The sequence below is a fragment of the Mus caroli genome, unplaced genomic scaffold, assembly GCF_978045245.1.
Source record: "Mus caroli unplaced genomic scaffold, Mus_caroli_1 scaffold_12, whole genome shotgun sequence".
Classification (NCBI taxonomy): Eukaryota; Metazoa; Chordata; class Mammalia; order Rodentia; family Muridae; genus Mus; species Mus caroli.
Window position 1 is genome coordinate 75,160,316 of NW_028227267.1, and position 22,181 is coordinate 75,182,496.

General features: G+C 41.3%; 1 protein-coding gene across 1 annotated transcript in view; it reads left to right on the forward strand.

The window, feature by feature from the left end:
- The window catches only part of Vwa8 (von Willebrand factor A domain containing 8), a 360,138-nt gene that overhangs the window by 71,380 nt on the left and 266,577 nt on the right, over positions 1–22,181 (forward strand). The window contains exon 5 of the mRNA XM_021181216.3: positions 10,402–10,569. Coding sequence (XP_021036875.1) covers positions 10,402–10,569 — 168 coding nt within the window. The remainder of the gene's footprint in view (positions 1–10,401; positions 10,570–22,181) is intronic.

Below are 22,181 nucleotides of genomic sequence, written 5' to 3' on the forward strand. Positions count from 1 at the left end.
CCTAGATCTCTGAGGGACAGATTAAGGCAAATACATTTCAGACATGACTACAGCGAAACTCTTTGTAAAGTACATGTGACACCTTCCATACAGATAGACTCTATAGATTGACCAAGAAAAACAAGTTTACAAGAAGGGTCTGGAAGGGGAGTCAGGCTCTTGAATTCCTCCAGCCACACCGATTGTGCCAAAGTCAGCTGGCTAGAATGCACATCTGCTCCAACCTTCTGGGCAGACAGCAGATTTTGTATTCCTTCTCTTGAAGGAACAATTTTATGTGCTTAAAATTAGCCTGTCTGTGAGCATGAAGCCCTTCATGCCCCCTACACAAATGTATTCATAAAGAACTGCCTTCAATGATACTAGCTGCAGTACTTTCAAAATCAGAAACCTAACCAAAAAAAGTAATGATACATATTGAAGAGGCTGATGAAACCATTGTTAATATAATACTCCAGAGCCATTCAAAAGAATGAAATCATGCTAGCATTTGCTTCATGAAAGAGTTGTTGCCTAGCAGGTATGAAGACCTGGGTTCAAGTCCCTAGTGCACACTCGTGCATAGATCTCACAGGGTGGGGCATTATTCTATACTAAGAAGAAGTCCAGAGCATGGGTGGAAAGAAGTGGTCAGACAGTATGTAATCTCATTTGTGATAGAAGAAATGTGTCTATGCTTTTGTGCACATTGAAGTTTTCCAGAAGGCTGCACAAGAATCAGTTATGGATGTAAGATTAGAAATCTGGAGTGAGATAAAGGTTTGTTTCTTTTGTGTCTCATGACCAAAATACCCGGCAGCCATAGCTTAAGGGAGGAGTGGCTTATTTTGCTTCATGGTTTCTGAAGGTTTTCAGCCAGTCTGGCAGGGAAATCATAGCGGAGACACTGTCCTTGTGGTGGGAGTAGCTGCCAGAGGCTGTTCATGTGAAGACAGACCAGGAGGCAGAGAGAGAGTGGGCTGTAACAGAGCCCTCAAAGGCCCGCCTGGAGTGGCTCAGTTCCATGGGCCAGGCCCCACTCCTTTCCCGTCATGGATGATGCCCACGAGTGTATTCTAAAGCAGCCTCTTGTGAGAACATTACGGATGAAAGCCAGTGGGTGACGGCTGTGGTTAGTGCTTCCTGCTTGACTTTCCAGTCTTAAAGCAGGCTTTAGTGCGAGTGTGATGTTTAAGGGCCTCAAAACGTTGGCTCTTCAGAAATGGAATTATTTAGGTAACTACGTTTACTGATGAGCTGAAGATTTTTTGTTTGTAAATTTTAATTATCTTTTAAAAATTGTTTTGGGACTGGAGAGGAATGGCTTAGAGGTTAAGCACACTGGCTGTTCTTCCAGAGGTTCAGTTCTGAGCCCCTACACAGCAGCTCACAACTGTCTCTTAACTCCCGCCCCAGGAGATCTGACACCCTCATCTGCCCTCTGAGGGCTTGAGGCATGCATAAAGTCCACAGCCATTCTAGCAGATAAAATACCCATACACATAAGATAAAATGCAAAACAAACAATTGTTTTCTTGTTGCATAGCCATTGGAGGACTTATTTCTTTTTATATTTAATTTTATCGTATGTGCATGGGTGTTTGTCCTATTTGTGTATATTTCTGTGCACCATATGTATATAGTGCCCACAAAGGCCAAAAGAAGTTATCAGATCTCCTGAGGGCAGAGTTTCAGACAGTTGTGAGCTGCCATGTGGGTGCTCAGAACCAAACACTGGTACTCTGGAAGAGGAGCCTCTGTTCTTAACTACTGAGCCATCTCTCCAGCCTGAAGATCGTGAGGCATAAATGTAAACTATTTTCAGGAAACTTTCTGCCATTCTAAGATATGTGTTTTCAGACATATTTCACAGTTGCTGCAGTGTATAAAATGTTTGAAGAATAGATGTATAGATATACGGTGTATTTTATACTCCCCATTTCTTGATGAACCTTGTTCATGATACACATCAGCTCTTAGCATGCAGTAGCATGTCTACACCTTCAAAGCCTGTGACTGAATGTAGGCAATAATGGTCTCTTCTCTCTCAATTGCCTCAGACTCTTGAAGTTTAAGCTAATTTTAAATTTGTTTTTCGGTACTTAACAGGTTGTTGATTAAAGGCATGAAATAACTTCATAATATGATAAATAAAATCCAAATCCTATAACACGGCCTAACATGACATCAGCACGCAAACTTACCATGGCTTCCACGTTTATTTTCTGCTTTTTTTTCTATTATCTATTATTTTTTTCCTTATCTATCTTATTCATATCTGGAACTCAAAACTGGAACATTCACAGCACTTATATTTGATGGTAGATTTTGAATTTAAATTATTATCCTTGGTAAAATTTTAAGTAAATTGAAAATAAAACGGCATGACTAAGAACATTTGGCTTTTCTGTGGATAAGTGATTGGTCCTTAAGAAAAAACTTGTTTTTTCTTTGTGTGTGTGTACATCGCACCTGTGAGTGATGCCCACAAAGGAGGGGAGGATGTCAGATCTTCTGGATCTGGAGTTAGCATGGTTGTGAGTGTGGGTCCTGGAAACTGAATCCAAATATTGACTTTTTAGAGATCTGTTTTGAATTACCACAAGTTATAATTTCCATTTGAATTCTAGGTAGACAAAATTGCACATTGATTGCCACCTAATCACATTTTTGAGACTCCAAGTCCTTTAAGAAATTCCTTTAATTTCTTTAACATTCTTACCCATTGGGTTTGATTCCAGGCTGTAAAGATAGTAGCTTTACTCACCACCAAGGAATACTGTTACCTAGCTAGGTGAACACAAGAAACAGGGCCCATAGCTGTACGTGGCTAATGGGGGAATATTTGTGGTCTTCAGTGCAGTTAACATTTACTGGTGTCCATCCTATTACTAAGAATTTTAAACTACTTGCTATGTGCTTTACTAAGACCATCATTTTGAATACTTTGTACAGTTTTTGTCTATGTCCCTATGTATTTATCATTTATGATGAATAACTTTGACAAAAGTAGAATTCCATATATTAAATTTACAGCATTCCTTATTGTACATGGTATAATTTCTTTTAAAATTAGAAGACATTAGGTATTTCTTTAAAATACGTTTTTAAATGTCTGTACTACAGTTCACCAGATAATGAGGCTGTTATATAATGTTGCCGTTTTGTATTCCCTCTCACGTTGCCAGCCTCTATGTTCGTTGTGGCTTTTCAATATTACAAATAACGTGTGTTGCATCTTGTCCTTGAATCTTGTTATGATCAGATGAGGATTTTAGGTGTGAATCCTAGAAGTATGAATCTTCTTGGGCAGAGTGAGACTTGAAGAGCCTTGTTCTTCATTGTCAGTTTGCATTCCAGGAAGTCCACCCACTCATGCTCTAAAGGGCACCTCATTGCCTCATGTGGTCATGGCCTTTCAGAGTCTCCTCTGCACTGAGTGCCTCGGTATACTTGGCCAAACTGATAGGCTTTAATTTGCACTTCCAGTGTTCATGTGAGGTCTAATTTTTAGAATCCATTCGCTCTCATTTCTCTAAGCTCCCAGTCAATGGGAAAGGAGTGTGGTGCTGACTAAGGAGGCCAGAGCTTCCCAAGAAAGGCTGGACTCTGCCACTGGACCACTGCTCTGCTCACACACTTGCCACTTCTGTGGTGGCAGAGCTCCAAGGCTCTCCAGGCCTTGGCTCCTACTTGTGTTGCTTTCAAACTGAGACCAGCTCTTTCCTATCTAAAGACTATGAACTGTTTGGTATGTTTGTGAATTAAGTTTGAAAATATCAAGGGAAATGATGAGGAGGTGTTTGTTGGAGAGACTTCTCTTGTGCTAGGTGCTTTATATCAATGCTATTTAACTTCTATATTATATTAATGCTATAAAAACTTTCTTAGTGCGGAGACTACTTACCTGTCTTACAGATGGGGCAATAAGCTTCCATGGCAAGGGTCATATAATTGACTAATAGCAGAGAGGGAATTGATTTTGTTGCTTCTCCCAAAAGTAATGATGATCATGGTGACCACATTGACAACTGCAGTGACCACATGCTACTATTCATAATTATAACAATAACTAATTTATTTTAAAAAAGAAAAACTTGTATTTAATTTATATTAAGAACTGAATGTCAGTGCCTTGTAATTAAGTACTCATAGCATATTTGGGTCAGATATTATAATCCAGGCAAAATGAAATGTACTTTGTATTTGTAAAAATAGGTCATTTAGCTTGCTTGATTGGGTCATAGTTCTCAGGAGGCCAAGTCTATAGGTTTCATGCGGGTGCACACTAATACTGTACCTCAGGGTCTTCCTGTTACAAACTAGCCCTCACCTTGTCCAGTTATCTTTTTTTTTTTTTTTTTTTTGACAAAAGGGGGACTTTGTTTAGTATGAAGATGTTAACATTAGGTATACAGGCTTGTTCTAGACCTTGAAATAGACCCATGAATTGTATAGAAATGAAAACAAACAAAATTCTCACAGTGAGACTTTGAACTGGCATTTTGAAAAGCAGGACACTATTATCTGTTGTCACCCTGCTGTGGACAGCACACCTGAACAGAGCTCCTTTCCAGTAGAACCCAGTACTGCTCCTCATTCTCTTCTTGCCCTGCTCTTCCCTCCTCCCTAGCCTTTAGAAGCTACCAGTGAAAGTTTTTAGGGTCCTTATGTAACTGAGATCATGGGGAACTTGTCTTTCTGTGTCTGTTATTTAATGCAGTGGTTTCTGATCCTACACATGTTCTTTCACTCATTGTGTTTATTTTTCTGAGACAAGATCTTACTATATATATAGTATATATAGTATATATAGACAAGATCTTACTATATATATAGCCTTGGCTGTCTAGGAACTCACTCTGTAGACCAGGCTAGCCTTGAACTCACAAAGATTCCCTGCTTCTGCCTCCCAAGTGCTGAGATTAAAGGAGTGTGCCATTACATCCAGTCACTGATTTTTTATTCTTAGGAGTATAGTGTGTTCTGGGGGTTTTCTCAGTTGATTTTAACCCCATTAAAAGGAGAGGAAGGCTCAAAGATGAACCTGAGTAAAAACAGAATGCCTGAGACTGATAGAATAATGACCAGGAACTTATTTGGCTCATAGCTCTGAAGGCTGGGAAGTCTTTCTTTATCTGAGAAAAGCTTTCTTGGCATAAAGATTAGAAGGGCAAAGAACATGGGGGAGGGGCAGGAAGAAAGGAGAGGAACATAAGAGAATTGAGAGGAGATACAGGCCAGATTCATCCTTTGCACAATAATCAATCCACGTTTGAGGCTATAACATCAACCAGTTGATAGTAAGTAGCCTTGATTACCTCATTACCTTTTAAAGACCCCATTTCTAAATACCGTTGCATTGAGGACCAAGTATCAAACTCATGATCTATGAGGGACACATTCACACTATAGCAGCAAATAAATATCAACTTATCCTATTTTGATATTTATTTTAGAGAAAGGGCTTACTAATATTCTGATATTTTAAAATAAAGATTTAGGGCTGAAGAGATGGTTGAGTTCACTAATGTGCCTATTGCACAGACATGAGGTCCTGAGTCTGGATTTCTAGCGACCTCATAAATGTCAGTTATGGTTACAAATCTGTAACTCAGTGGGTAGGGTAGGGGATGGGGTGGGGGACAACAGGTCAGGTATAGTTCAATTTCTGGAACTTGCTGCCTGGCTGGTCTAGCAGAATTTGTGAGCTTAAGGCTCAGTAGGACCCTATCTCAAAAAGTGAAATGGAAGCCATTGAAGAAGATACTCAGTGTTGACCTTGGGCCTCTGCACTCAGGTGCACACTTGCATAAACAGGTGTACACACACACACACACACACTCACAGAGTAAAGAACTTAAACTCTAAGTTGTTCATTGTACCCCGCTCCTCTAGTATGTTTAAGTTTTTAAGTTAATGTGAAGCTTTGGGGAATTTATTTTCATTAATAATGACTGTATCAGCAATGATTTACATTTTAATAAATACCGTTACTTTTTCATTCTAGTACTGCTTTTTAAATTCTTATGTTCTGGATACCCCTAGAGGAGACTCTCATTTAGTAAATGAGGCCACAGATATCTAGATTAATTACTTGCTGCAGGTCTTATCAAATTGGAATCAAATCTAGAACAAACTCAGTTTTTTATTTCAGGTCATACACCGGCTTCTGCTTTGGACTCCTTTCTGTCCACGTGTTGGCTTATTAAAGCTGAGGTACGAGGTGGCTGGGTCGGCAGGGGCTTGCTGTATTTTTTCCTGGTTTTTATTTGAAAGAATTAGGTCTGAGAGGTTCTGTTACTTGATAGACAAGAAAGACTCTTTAAAGTTGCTCTAATTTCTCCTCTGAAGGAACACCACCATAGCTAGTCTTGCCACATTCTTCCCATTACAGAACTTATCATTTTTATAATCAAGTTTATAATTGTGCAGGTTCATTTTTGTCACAAACTGGGGTCCCTCTACCAGGTCACCCAGCAGGCATGTCTGTCTGTGAGGCATTTTCTTGATTGCTAAGTCATGGAAGAGAGCCTCACCACCATGGGCAGTACCATCCCTGAAAGCTTGAGTCTGGGTGGTGTAAGAAAGGCAGCTGAGCAGGCTAGGAGGGAGAGGCAAGCCAGCCAGCAGCATTCCTCTATGGTTTCCACTCCACTTCCTGACTCGGGCTCCTGTTTCAAGTTCCTGCCAGGGCTTCTGCTGTTGGACTGGAAACTCTGAGCACCTCCCCAGCCCCACCAGGTTGGTTTTCATCTTGGTGTTTAATCACACCAACAGAAAGCAAGATAGATCAGTAACCCTCTTTTCATAGCCACATGCTTGGATTCAACTGTGATAGGAAACTTCCAATTCAGCGCATGAGATTAATAAATAACAATGTCAAATTAGGAAAAAACTTGGAGAGATTGACTGGTTTTTAAATTCTTAGTTGAGCTATGGATCTCATAGAGAGTTTATAGATGGCTTGCTCCAACACAAAGCAACAACCTTCTTAAGTTTTGTTTCAGTAATTAATTACTCTTTTTTCTGTATTTATCCACAATTTCTTCCTCCTCCTTTTGATACACCACCTTTTGAATCATTCAACAAATGGCTGCCACTACCCACGTGGTACCCAGCTGACTTTCTGTAGCAGAACTTGTCCTCTTTGTGGCCTGTAATTCTGGAGACTGTTGCTCAGCTTTGGCTTGCCTGATGTTTCCTCCTGTTTGAAATGATGTAGTCTTGTTAAGACTATGTAGCAGTGACAATGTGTGTACCCTAGCACAGTGTCAGAAGCCTACTGTGTGAGCCTGGCAGAGCTCACTGCTGGCCACATTGGTTTTGACCATGCTTCTGGCCTGCCACACTTACTGCTAGGATGTCTTCTGAATGGGGAATCTCTCTGTTCTTTAGTAGCAGTGTTCCTAACTTGAGGACCCTACTGTGTGAGGTTTGCTCTGAGGTGCAGTGTGGGTGAGGGTTTTCGGATGACCACGGGGGCTCTGTCTTTTCTCATCCACCAGTTTCTTAGTTTCTCGTTTCTACACATCCATTAGAGTAGAGGAAAGAATCTTTGTGTCCTTGACTTCTGTCTGTGGTCTCTGTGTTCATTCTCTGGATTGTGTGTGTAGTATACACAGTGCCTGTGAGGTGAATGAAGGCAGAGCTGCGTGTTTCCTCTGCCTTGTGTTGTCAGATGTTGCTTTTCCAGCCCAAAGTTGTCAAACTATGAAATTTTCTGTGTATATTTAAGTTTTTCTTTGCAAATAGGAATTTTTATTTTTGTGAAGCTTCTAAGAATCAAATACAATATTTTGTCTTAAATTAAAGGTTGATAAAATTTAACAAAGGAATTTTGCTACTAGTGGAGGTATTTAATTAATTAATTTTTTTATCAGGAGCTACGTGTTCTTGAGAAGACAGGTTTCTTGTAAAAGAAAGCTTAATTGAAAAAACCTCACTTGAGGTGGGTTTTTAATAAGAAAGTATCCCAAGCCCTTCCGTGCCAATCTGTTGTTTGAGTTTTGAGTTTTGATAATGCACATAAATAAATAAATAAATGCATGACATGACATGATGGTCGGTTTTATAGAAGAAAATCAAAATATTTGCAATAATCATAGATTTGAAGAAATATTTGTGAGTTGATCTTGTTCTTAAAGTGGGAGAGTTATCTTTAGTCTATCATTAGATCCTAATCTTATTTTCTTACAATAGTTCATAGATACCTGAAGTAAATGAACCCTTTGTTACACAGTGCAAAATTTAACAATTTATTGAAAGAGAATCCTGGTTTTTTTCTTTGATATTTGGAAAACGAAGGCTGTAGTACTCCAGAAATTTCTCTAGTTATTGGATGGGTATGTGGACAGAGTAGAAGTCGTTAGTTCTTTTTTCCATTAATCAGTAAAGAAAAAATTAAATTTAAGTTAAAAAGTTCATTGTAAATAAAGATTGAGAGGGAGAAATCACACCAAGTTCACTGTCACTAAATGGCCACTGATAGCAGGGGGTGTTGCAAATGCCCTATTTGCAACTATACTTTAGCACCCTTCTATAGTAAATCAAGCAGCTTGGACTCTCAGGGAGGAGATTGGAGGGATAAAGAAGGCCTGAACTAGGGGAGGGGCAGAAAGGGATGAGTTCACAAATACTCTGGCCTTGGATTTTTGCAGTAAGGTGGACCCAGGCGTCTTCCTTTTGCCTTAGGTTCCTATGTTCTCGAATGTCAGGCCAGTCACCATGCTGGATAAGTTTATCAGAATATGAAGATAAAGCAGATCTAGCTGATGAGAGATGATTTTGGGGCCCTGTCATAGAGGAAGGACATAAAACATGCTGGTTAGTTTTTGTCAACACAACAAAAGCTAGATTATTCCATTGCTGCAGTTACCTGGGAAGAGGCAACCCCATTGAGGAATCGCCATCAGACTGGCAAGTCTGTGGACATTTTCCTGGTTAATGATTGATGTGGGAGAGCCCAGCCCGCTGTAGGTGGTGCTGCTCCAGAGCAGGTGGTTGGGTTATATGAGAAAGGCTTCTGGAATGGTGGTGCATGCCTTTAATCCCAGCACTCAGGAGGCAGAGGCAGGCGGATTTCTGAGTTCGAGGCCAGCCTGGTCTCCAGGGTGAGTTCCAGGACAGCCAGGGCTATACAGAGAAACCCTGTCTCGAAACCCCCCCCCCCAAAAAAAAAAAGAAAGAAAGAAAGAAAGAAAGGGAAGGCTTCTGCTTTGGGTTCCTTGAGTATCTATCTACCTTGTATTTTCTCGTTGGTTGTAACCTGGGAGTTGTAATATGAGACAAACCTTTCTCTCTCTCAGTTGTTTTTGGTCATGGTGTTTATCACAGCATGAAAAACAATCTAGGATAGAAATGAAGCAGATTTGGGAGAAATGAGGTGTGCTTAGTGTTGTAGGGGGAGCCTGGGGTGTTGTGGGGTCTGATTGCAGACATCTACGAAGTGCAGCCATGTGAACCTGAAGCTTGGGAGAGCTGGAGTTTGGAAATAGATTAGCATAGAAAAGGTACCTGGAGCCTAGGGATGAAGATTACTTGGAAGCAACACAAGCAGTTGTGAGTAGAAGCCATGGGTGATGAATGTAAGTCTGGACCTACGTTTAGTGAATTTACAGTAAAGGAGAGCCTATTGTTCTATGAAACTCCAGTGCCATGAAGGCAAAGATGATGCAAGGAATGGCGAGATATATTTAGCAGCACTAATTCTGTCTGTGTTGCATGCAGAGAAATGTGAATTAGATTTTCCTTTAAAGCTGATTTTCAGGGACTTTGAGTATAAACGTTTGTGCTTGGGACCTGAAAGTTAAAGGAGAAGTTCACCACTTTCTGGGCCATTATCATTTCCTCCCCGTTTCCCTCCATTACTAATTGTCTTAAATCCACGGGGCTACAGTACTTACTTACCAGTTCAGCCAGCCAAATGTGTAATGTCAGCATCGAACATCACACGAAAACAGAACTTGTTTTAATGACGCAATAACAAACACTATGGTCTTTAAACTCCCCTACCCAGACTTTTGGTTTTCACAAGACTTATAGAACTGATGCCAGGCCATTACCTTCGTTTCTCTTCTCCTATTAAGGAATCTGTTACCTTGTTTAATTATGTTACCCATTCATAGATAACTGTTAGTTTTCTATTTCATTGGCTATGTAATCTAAAATGTAATGTTTCAAAAACCCCTAGAGAGCATCTCCAGCTCTCTTCATTTAACAGATGAATAAACAGGCACAACAAGGTGCAGCCGTTTGCCTGAGGTCAGGTAGGCAGAGAAAACAAAATGAAGACTGAGTGCACCTGTCTGTCCTGATTCTCTGTCTCTAGAACAGGGAACACGCTTAGCTTCAGTGCAAGTGTGATCAGACAGGCTCCGCTGCTCTCGTTGATTTCAGTTCCTTTGTGTTTCCTGGAAATAGTGTGCGGTTCGGGCTGCCACAGAAGGCAGGACGCTGGTTTTAGAAGGCTTGGAAAAGGCGGAGAGAAACGTGCTTCCAGTACTGAACAACTTGCTGGAGAACCGGGAGATGCAGCTTGAAGATGGGCGCTTCCTCATGTCTGCGGAGCGCTATGACAAGCTTCTCCAAGTAAGCGAGGGAAAGCCAGGGGCGGCCTCTGCTCCAGGCATGTGACATGCCAGTGAATAGACAAGTGTTCAGGGGCATGTGACATGCCTGTGAGTAGACAGGTGCTCAGGGGTACCTTCTGCTGGGCAAACTGCTTGAGTAAATCATGAGTTTATATGATTTTAGAAGGCTTCCATCTGCAAAGACCTGGATTGCTGCTTTCCCCATTTCTTTGACACCTCAATAGCTATTCTCCTCTTCCCCATTCTTCTCCTTTTTCCTTCTTTATTTTAACAACTCTCAAGGCAATGACTTTTAGACAGTACTGATATCTGGGATACAAAAGTCCAGCTCTTAAATGCAGTATTGAGTAGGGACTGACAGACGTAAATAGGATGTTAGAAAGATACTCTGGGGACTGGAGAGATGGCTCAGTGTTAAGAGCAGGGGCTGCTTTTCCAGAGGATCCTAGTTTGATTCCCTGCATTCACTTTATGGCTCACAACTAGCTCTAACTCCAGTCCCAGGAGCTCTGCTGTTCTCTCCTGGCTTCTAAAGGTCCCAGGTGCACATGTGGTGTGTACACATACATGCAGGCTGAACCTTCACACGTGTAAAATACCTGATGATCCAGGCCACCAGCTTTCCTGCCTGCCACTGAAATTAACTCTGTTTCCATCCTGCTCTCCACTTGGTACTCAACACCTGAGTCAGTGCTTGATTTGAAACATGTGCCTCCCCCCTGTGATGCCAGCATTTCACAGGCTGAGGCAGGAGAGTCAGAAGTTCAAGGTTACCTTTCAATTCCTAGTGAGCTGCATGCAGGCCCACAGGCATGCTGATGACCCTGTCTCAAAATACAAAACAAACCACAGCCCCAATCTCAACCAAAACAAAATACACAAATGTGAGTCTGTAGTGTGCTTTGAGCCCAGTGGCTTCCTGTTTCAGAGGGGAACAGGGGTCCCTTTCCAGTGCAACAGGGCACCCACATAATCAGGCCCTTGCCACCTCTTTCCTCAGGTCTTTGTATCTGCCTGCTTCTTGACTCTTGTCCAGCAACTAGACATTGCTGTGTTATACTTGTTCAGTAGGCTTCCCCCTGGTCTAGACTTTGCACAGGTATTTTCTTGTTCCTGAAATGGTTTTTCCCAGGTATTTGCTCTTCTCACTCCTACAACCCCTTCAAGCCTTTGTTACATTTGTTACAAGTATTTCACTTGTAAGCACTTGATATTTGCTTATACTGCAGTCTGTCCTCTACGTCCCCCTTGTGACGCTTCAGTTCTCCGGGTGCTCTCTCCTGACACTCTAGGGGTTACTTATGTTCTGGTTTTACGGCCTCCTCGCTCTACACATTTTAAATGGGCAGGGATTTTTTTCATACCCTGTGAAGAATGTTTAGCATATGATGTTCATGAACTATTTTGCTGAATGAATAGTCAATGCAATAAATAAATGATGTGACATAACACATACAAAGAGAGCAACACTTATGGACAGTTGTGAGCCATCACACGCATGCTGGGAATTCTGGAAAAGCAGCCCCTACTCTTCACTGCCTGTCCCAGGAGAGCTCTCCCAAGGCTTTACAGTGAGGCATCAATGATGAGAAGCTCCAACCTCGGTCACTGAGTCTGTGCTGCACTACACTGAGCCTCTCAGCAGCTGGTGCAGCCTCTGCAGCCAACTGACACCATGGGACTGGAAGTCTGTCTCACGTTTCTGTTTACAGATATGCATATCCTAATCTGTTATACTTTGCTCAAAAGTGCCATCATATACTGCTCTGTGTGTGTGTGTGTGTGTGTGTTTCCCTCTCATCTCCCTGAAGGAGCCCTGGGATTACAGATATTTATTTTATGTGTCTGAGTTTTACATGGGTTCTGGAGATTCAAGTTTGGGTCCTCACACACTGCCAGTACATTCACCCACTGAGCTCTCTCTCCAGCCTTGTGTCTTGTGCTTCACTCTGAAACTGCTAACGCAGGTCTAGAACACACTGGGCACTAGATAACAGATAGTGATGTTGGAGTGTCTCTGACTGAACTGAGGCTTTCATTCCTGCACACGGAGTCTGCGTCTCTGTAACTCACTTTGTAACAGTGTAGCAGTCTATGGAAGTCCCTACATGGTGTTGTCCTAGCTCAGTGGTCATTTTTCTCCTAGATACATGTAAAAGTGATCTCATCCTAATATAGGTAGATGATTGTAGATTTAATCAATAAGAAAAAGTTAAGCTCTTCCAGTCAGAAAAGCACCGGGGCAGCTGGGGCGCAGGGTCTTCTGACACTCGCCAGCTACCCACAACACCCGCCACAGGATCTTAAGACTTCTGGTGAGTGGAGCACAGCTTCTGCTCCAATCCAATTGCGCGGGACCTGAGACTGCATTAGTTAGGGAAGCAGAAACCGGCCTGAGTAGGACCACAGGCCTCATCCGGCTGGATCAGCGCCAGGGTAGCGGGAGCGCAGGGTTGCCTGACACCCTCCAGGTACCCACGACCCCCGCCGCAGGATTTTGGGACTGCTGGTGAGTGGAACACAGCTTCTGCTCCAATCCATTGCGCGGGGCCTGAGACTGCATTAGTTAGGGAAGCAGAAACCGGCCTGAGTAGGGCCACAGGCCTCATCTGGCCGGATCAGCGCCTGGGTAGCGGGAGCGCAGGGTTGCCTGACACCCGCCAGCTACCCACGACCCCCGCTGCAGGATTTTGGGACTGCTGGTGAGTGGAACACAGCTTCTGCTCCAGTCCAAACACGCGGGACCTGAGACTGCTCTGGTTGGGGAGAGAGAAATCCGGCCTACATAGGGCCACAACCCTCTTCCGGTCAGAAAAGCACCGGGGCAGCTGGGGCGCAGGGTCGGCTGACACTCACCAGCTACCCACAACACCCACCACAGGATCTTAAGACTTCTGAAGAGTGGAACACAGCTTCTGCTCCAATCCAATTGCACGCGGGACCAGAGACTGCATTAGTTAGGGAAGCAGAAAAACGGCCTGAGTAGGACCACAGGCCTCTTCCGGCTGGACCAGCACCGGGGTACCATCAGCTACCCACGACCCCCGCCGCAGGATTTAGAGACTGCTGGTGAGTGGAACACAGCTTCTGCTCCAATCTTTAAACAGTGACAACGATAACAACTAACCCCAGAGATTACCAGATGGCGAAAGGTAAACGTAATAATCTTACTAACAGAAACCAAGACCACTCACCATCATCAGAACCCAGCACCCCCACTTCGCCCAGTCCAGGGCACCCCAACACACCGGAAAAGCTAGACACGGATTTAAAAGCATATCTCCTGATGATGATAGAGGACTTCAAGAAGGGCTTTAATAACACACTTAAAGAAATGCAGGAGAACACTGCTAAACAGGCAGAAGACAATAAAGAGGAAGCACAAAAATCCCTTAAAGAATTGCAGGAGAACACTGCTAAAGAGTTACAAATCCTTAAAGAAAAACACGATAACATAATCAAACAGGTAAAAGTCCTTACAGAAAAACAGGAAAACACATCCAAACAGATGATGGAAATGAACAAAACCATACTAGACCTAAAAAGGGAAGTAGACACAATAAAGAAAACCCAAAATGAGGCAACACTGGAGATAGAAACCCTAGGAAAGAAATCTGGAACCATAGATACGAGCATCAGCAACAGAATACAAGAGATGGAAGAGAGAATCTCAGGTGCAGAAGATTCCATAGAGAACATCGGCACAACAATCAAGGAAAATATAAAATGCAAAAAGATCCTAACTCAAAACATCCAAGAAATACAGGACACAATGAGAAGACCAAACCTACGGATAATAGGAGTGGATGAGAATGAAGATTTTCAACTCAAAGGACCAGCAAACATCTTCAACAAAATTATAGAAGAAAACTTCCCAAATCTAGAGAAAGAGATGCCCATGAACATACAAGAAGCCTACAGAACTCCAAATAGACTGGACCAGAAAAGAAATACCTCCCGACACATAATAATCAGAGCAACAAATGCTCTAAATAAAGATAGAATACTAAAAGCAGTAAGAGAAAAAGGCCAAGTAACATATAAAGGCAAGCCTATCAGAATTACACCAGATTTTTCACCAGAGACTATGAAAGCCAGAAGATCCTGGACGGATGTTATACAGACACTAAAAGAACACAAATTCCAGCCCAGGCTACTATACCCAGCCAAACTCTCAATTAACATAGAAGGAGAAACCAAAGTATTCCACGACAAAACCAAATTCACACATTATCTCTCCACGAATCCAGCCCTTCAAAGGATAATAACAGAAAAAAACCAATACAAGGACAGGAACCACGCCCTAGAAACAACAAGAAGGTAATCCCTCAACAAACCTAAAAGAAGACAGCCACAAGAACAGAATGCCAACTTTAACAACAAAAATAACAGGAAACAACAATTACTTTTCCTTAATATCTCTTAATATCAATGGACTCAACTCCCCGATAAAAAGACATAGACTAACAAACTGGCTACACAAACAAGACCCAACATTTTGCTGCTTACAGGAAACTCATCTCAGAGAAAAGGATAGACACTACCTCAGAATGAAAGGCTGGAAAACAATTTTCCAAGCAAATGGCATGAAGAAACAAGCTGGAGTAGCCATTCTAATATCTGATAAGATTGACTTCCAACCCAAAGTCATTAAAAAAGACAGGGAGGGACACTTCATACTCATCAAAGGTAAAATCCTCCAAGAGGAACTATCAATCCTGAATATCTATGCTCCAAATACAAAGGCAGCCACATTCATTAAAGAAACTTTAGTAAAGCTCAAAGCACACATTGCACCTCATACAATAATAGTGGGAGACTTCAACACACCACTTTCACCAATGGACAGATCATGGAAACAGAAACTAAACAGGGACACAGTGAAACTAAGAGAAATTATGAATAAAATGGATCTGGCAGATATCTACAGAAATTTCTATCCTAAAACAAAAGGATATACCTTCTTCTCAGCACCTCATGGTACCTTCTCCAAAATTGACCACATAATTGGTCACAAAGCAGGCCTCAACAGATATAAAAATATTGAAATTGTCCCATGCATCCTATCAGATCACCATGGACTAAGGCTGATCTTCAATAACAAAATAAATAATAGAAAGCCAACCTTCACGTGGAAACTGAACAACACTCTTCTCAATGATACCTTGGTCAAGGAAGGAATAAAGAAAGAAATTAAGGACTTTTTAGAGTTCAATGAAAATGAAGCCACAACATACCCAAACTTATGGGACGCAATGAAAGCATTTCTAAGAGGAAAACTCATAGCTCTGAGTGCCTCCAAAAGGAAACTAGAGAGAGCACACATTAGCAGCTTGACAACACACCTAAAAGCACTAGAACAAAAGGAAGCAAATTCACCCAAGAGGAGTAGACGGCAGGAAATAATCAAACTCAGGGGTGAAATCAACCAAGTGGAAACAAGAAAAACTATTCAAAGAATCAACCAATCAAGGAGCTGGTTCTTTGAGAAAATCAACAAGATAGATAAACCCTTAGCCAGACTCACTAGAGGGCACAGGGAAAGCATCCTAATTAACAAAATCAGAAATGAAAAAGGAGACATAACAACAGATCCTGAAGACATCCAAAACACCATCAGATCCTTCTACAAAAGGCTATACTCAACAAAACTGGAGAACCTGGATGAAATGGAGAAGTTCCTAGACAGATACCAGGTACCAAAGTTGAATCAAGATCAGGTTAATGATCTAAACAGCCCTATATCCCCCAAAGAAATAGAAGCAGTCATTAATAGTCTCCCAACTAAAAAAAGCCCAGGACCAGATGGGTTTAGTGCAGAGTTCTATCAGACCTTCAAAGAAGATCTAATCCCAGTTCTTCACAAACTATTCCACAAAATAGAAACAGAAGGTACTCTACCCAACTCATTCTATGAAGCCACAATTACTCTGATACCTAAACCACAAAAAGACCCAACAAAGATAGAAAACTTCAGACCAATATCCCTTATGAATATTGATGCAAAAATCTTCAAAAAAGTTCTTGCTAACCGAATCCAAGAACACATCAAAACAATCATCCATCCTGACCAAGTAGGTTTCATCCCAGGGATGCAGGGATGGTTCAATATACGGAAATCCATCAACGTAATCCAGTATATAAACAAACTCAAAGACAAAAACCACATGGTCATCTCGTTAGATGAGGAAAAAGCATTTGACAAGATCCAACACCCATTCATGATAAAAGTCTTGGAAAGATCAGGAATTCAAGGCCCATACCTAAACATGATAAAAGCAATCTACAGCAAACCAGTAGCCAACATCAAAGTAAATGGTGAGAAGCTGGAAGCAATCCCTCTAAAATCATGGACTAGACAAGGCTGTCCACTTTCTCCATACCTATTCAACATTGTACTTGAAGTCCTAGCCAGAGCAATTCGACAACATAAGGAGATCAAAGGGATACAAATTGAAAAAGATGAAGTCAAAATATCACTTTTTGCAGATGATATGATAGTATATATAAGTGACCCTAAAAATTCCACCAGAGAACTCCTAAGCCTGATAAACAGCTTCGGTGAAGTAGCTGGATATAAAATTAACTCAAACAAATCAATGGCCTTTCTCTACACAAAGAATAAACAGGCTGAGAAAGAAATTAGGGAAACAACACCCTTCTCAATAGTCACAAATAATATAAAATATCTTGGCATGACTCTAACTAAGGAAGTGAAAGATCTGTATAATAAAAACTTCAAGTCTCTGAAGAAAGAAATTATAGAAGATCTCAGAAGATGGAAAGATCTCCCATGCTCATGGATTGGCAGGATCAACATTGTAAAAATGGCTATCTTGCCAAAAGCAATCTACAGAATCAATGCAATCCCCATCAAAATTCCAAATCAATTCTTCAACGAATTAGAAAGTGCAATCTGCAAATTCATCTGGAATAACAAAAAACCTAGGATAGCAAAAACTCTTCTCAAGGATAAAAGAACCTCTGGTGGAATCACCATGCCGGACCTAAAGCTCTACTACAGAGCAATTGTGATAAAAACTGCATGGTACTGGTATAGTGACAGACAAATAGACCAATGGAATAGAATTGAAGACCCAGAAATGAACCCACACACCTATGGTCACTTGATCTTCGACAAGGGAGCTAAAAACATCCAGTGGAAGAAAGACAGCATTTTCAACAAATGGTGCTGGCACAACTGGTTGTTAACATGTAGAAGAATGCGAATCGATCCATTCCTATCTCCTTGTACTAAGGTCAAGTCTAAGTGGATCAAGGAACTTCACATAAAACCAGAGACACTGAAACTTATAGAGGAGAAAGTGGGGAAAAGCCTTGAAGATATGGGCACAGGGGAAAAATTCCTGAATAGAACAGTAATGGCTTGTGCTGTAAGATCGAGAATTGACAAGTGGGACCTCATGAAACTACAAAGCTTCTGCAAGGCTAAAGACACCATCAATAAGACAAAAAAACCACCAACAGATTTGGAAAGGATCTTCACCTATCCTAAATCAGATAAGGGACTAATATCCAATATATATAAAGAACTCAAGAAGGGGGACTCCAGAAAGTCAAATAACCCCATTAAAAAATGGGGCTCAGAACTGAACAAAGAATTCTCACCTGAGGAATACCGAATGGCAGAGAAGCACCTGAAAAAATGTTCAACATCCTTAATCATCAGGGAAATGCAAATCAAAACAACCCTGAGATTCCACCTCACACCAGTCAGAATGGCTAAGATCAAAAATTCAGGTGACAGCAGATGCTGGCGAGGATGTGGAGAAAGAGGAACACTCCTCCATTGTTGGTGGGATTGCAAGCTTGTACAACCACTCTGGAAATCAGTCTGGCGGTTCATCAGAAAATTGGACATAGTAGTACCGGAGGATCCAGCAATACCTCTCCTGGGCATATATCCAGAAGATGTCCCAACCGGTAAAAAGGACACATGCTCCACTATTTTCATAGCAGCCCTATTTATAATAGCCAGAAGCTGGAAAGAACCCAGATGTCCCTCAACAGAGGAATGGATACAGAAATTATGGTACATTTACACAATGGAGTACTACTCAGCTATTAAAAAGAATGAATTTATGAAATTCCTAGCCAAATGGATGGACCTGGAGGGCATCATCTTGAGTGAAGTAACACAATCACAAAAGAACTCACACAATATGTATTCATTGATAAGTGGATATTAGCCCAAAATTTAGGATACCCAAGATATAAGATACAATTTGATAAACGCATGAAACTCAAGAAGAATGAAGACCAAAGTGTGGACACTGTGCACCTTCTTAGAATTGGGAACAAAACACCCAGGGAAGGAGTTACAGAGACAAAGTTCGTAGCTGTGATGAAAGGATGGACCATTTAGAGACTGCTGTATCCAGGGATCCGTCCCATAATCAGCTTCTAAACGCTGACACCATTGCATACACTAGCAAGATTTTGCTGAAAGGACCCAAATATAGCTGTCTCTTGTGAGACGATGCCGGGGCCTAGCAAACACAGGAGTGGATGTTCACAGTCAGCTATTGGATGTATCACAGGGCTCCCAATGGAGAAGCTAGAGAAAGTACCCAAGGAGCTAAAGGGATCTGCAACCCTATTGTTGGAACAACATGATGTACTAACCAGAACCCTGGAGCTCTTGTCTCTAGCTGCATATGTATCGAAAGATGGCCTAGTCGGCCATCAATGGAAAGAGAGGCCCATTGGACTTGCAAACTTTATATGCCCCAATATAGGGGAATGCCAGGGCCAAAAGAATGGGAATGGGTGGGTAGGGAAGTGGGGGGCGCTATGGGGGACTTTTGGGATAGTATTGGAAATGTAATTGAGGAAAATATGTAATAAAAATATTTAAAAAAAAAAAAAAAAGAAAAAGTTAAACTTATCCCTTGATGTTACTATAGTTTGTTTATTATAGACAGTAAAGGCAAATTGTATAGTTTGTCTTTAAGAAAAGGTGGATATCATGTAGAATACTTTTCTTTTAGCCACTTCTGATATAAAATAACTATACACAACTAGAGATTATATTAGTTGCTAGTTTTAGTAAAATTTTTAGAAAAATATTTCTGAAGCACAGGATTATTTTTAAAGCATATGTATTACTTCATATTAACAGATTGGTATATTCTTTATCTTTACAGTAGAATTTATTGAATGTATTATTGCTTTGGATACAAACTCAGGACATGAGAAGTCCAAAGGGTTTTGTAAGCACATGAGGCATAGTTATCATCAAAAGAGAAGGATCTATCTATATTTTTTTCCCAAGTAGTTGTTAACACAAAACATACTTTATATTGCTAAATATTTCTGAATCCTCAGGATCTCATGAATATAGGTATAGGAATACATCCTTCTTAACACTTATATCCTATGACACTTAACATGATAAAAATATATAATTACCATAACTGAAGTCCCACTTTCTTTTTGCCAGGTTCAGTTACTAAGTTTTAACATCTCAGAAACCTTGTAGCTGGAGGGTGGCTCCGTGGATAGAGTGATTGTTCTGCACCAGAGGTCAGACTCCTAGCACCACATAAAAAGCTGACCATGGCTGCCTGTACTTGTGACTCAAGTATTGGGTGTCAGAGAGAGACAGATCCTAGAGCTTGCTGACCAGCCAGCCCAGCCTAAAGGCTGAGCTTGAGTCATGGTGGTCTCCTGTGTGACAGCACTGAAGTGAAACGTGGTAGAGGAAGATGCTCGACGTTCTCTTCTGACCTCTGCATCTATGCACCTGTGTGCATGTGTTATCAGCCTGGGGCTCACCCTGTGCCTCAAGGCAGCTCTGCCCACCTACTCTCAATAGCCATTCAAAAGAACCAAACTAAAAATGGAATGAGAGAAAGGAGATTTATTCATGTAGTCACATTGGGAAGAGGGACAAAGGGATCCAACAAACCCCTGGAATCCTTGCTCATTTATGGGGCCCTGAGGTGAGACCAGAGGGCCAAGGATTGGGACATCTGAGTAGTCCTGGTCAAGGCGTGGTCCTGCCCATCACTGTGCATCACTGCAGAGGCTTCAGTCTCATCCTGTATGGTGTGGTCCTCCTGCCCATCACTGTGCATGATTGCAGAGGCTTCTATCTCATCCTGTATGGTGTCTGGTGAATTGTTGGGACTGTTTAAAATCTGTCCCACAGAGACGGTTCACCCTCTGACTGCTTCCTTTCCTTCTCCAGGCCAGAGATCCCTGGCGGTTCTTACATCTTTGGAGTCTATTGTTTTAATAATCTGATTGTCAGACTGAAAGATGCAAGTATCTTATTAAAGTATCTTAATTTCTGTCCAATTGGTTATGTTAGCATCAGGTGCATGTACCTCCAAACTCAATTACAGGTACCATACCCCTGGTCTGGCTGTCTCTCCTCTCTTTTTCATCTCACTCTCTGTTATGTCTACCATCTATCTCATCTAGTTCTTACTCTCTTATTGGTTTTGTTTAGATGAGGAAGGGAGAGTTTTATTATTATAGAAATAACTAGTTTGTATAAACTTCATATTCTGATTATCCTTGGTTTGAGGATTTCGGACAAGTCTGGATGCAAACATTTGTTTCCTAGTGTATGTGGTTACTTAATAGAGTTACATTAATAGATGTGTGATTTGTGATTTCAGTTATGATTAAGTTTATTTTAAAAATTGAAGTACACAATCATTCAACAGAACTCTTTCTGCTGTATACTGAAAAGGATAAGTCCTTAAGGTCTTGGAGTTAGCCTGAAACAACTTTTTTTTAGGAGTAAAGGCCCCAAACCAGAAAGCTAGAATGCTAGAAGCTTGTGAAACATACAGCTAAGTGACACCAAGGGGCCCCTAACGAGCAGTGCTCACAAAAGGACCCAGTTTTCTAAGTTCTTCTGTTGTGATTTGAACATGTGTGCTTATTCTGTGCAGATGGAAAGCAGTTCCACTGCAAATGCATTCATATTAGTGATGCATGCTGTCTTTGCAGAACTGTAGTTGTTGGATAGGATGAAGCCACAGGATCACAGATGGTGGGGGTTGCTGAGACTGGGAGAATCAGACATAAGCATGACAGGAAAGGTTTTGAATACCATGTTAACTATTTCTGTACCATCATATTGCTGTACTCTTGGAAGATCTGGTCAAAGCTGTGGCCTTAAAAGTCTTACAACAGTGGGTTTCAGCCTTCCTAATGCTGCAGGCCTTTAATATAGTTCCTCATCTAGTTGTGACCCACAGTAAGATTATTTTCATTGCTACTTCATAGCTGTGATTTTGCTACTGTTACAAATTAAAATATAAGTTCTGTTTTCTGATGGTCTTAGGCAACCTGTGAAAGGGCCATTCAACCCCCCCCCCCAAAGGGGGGGTTGCTACCCACAGGCTGAAAAACACTCTGAAAAGTGTGTGTGTGTGTGTGTGTACATACCTACATATACACATTTATAGACTGTAGAATACCGTGAATCTGTTTGAATGTGATGAGTCACTGATAATTAGACAGTGAAGAAAGGCACATTTAACAGGTATCTCTCTGGTACATATATGTGGACATTCACATATATCCTAATATTTAGTTTTTGTGGCACTCAGAATCATGTAAGTTATATAA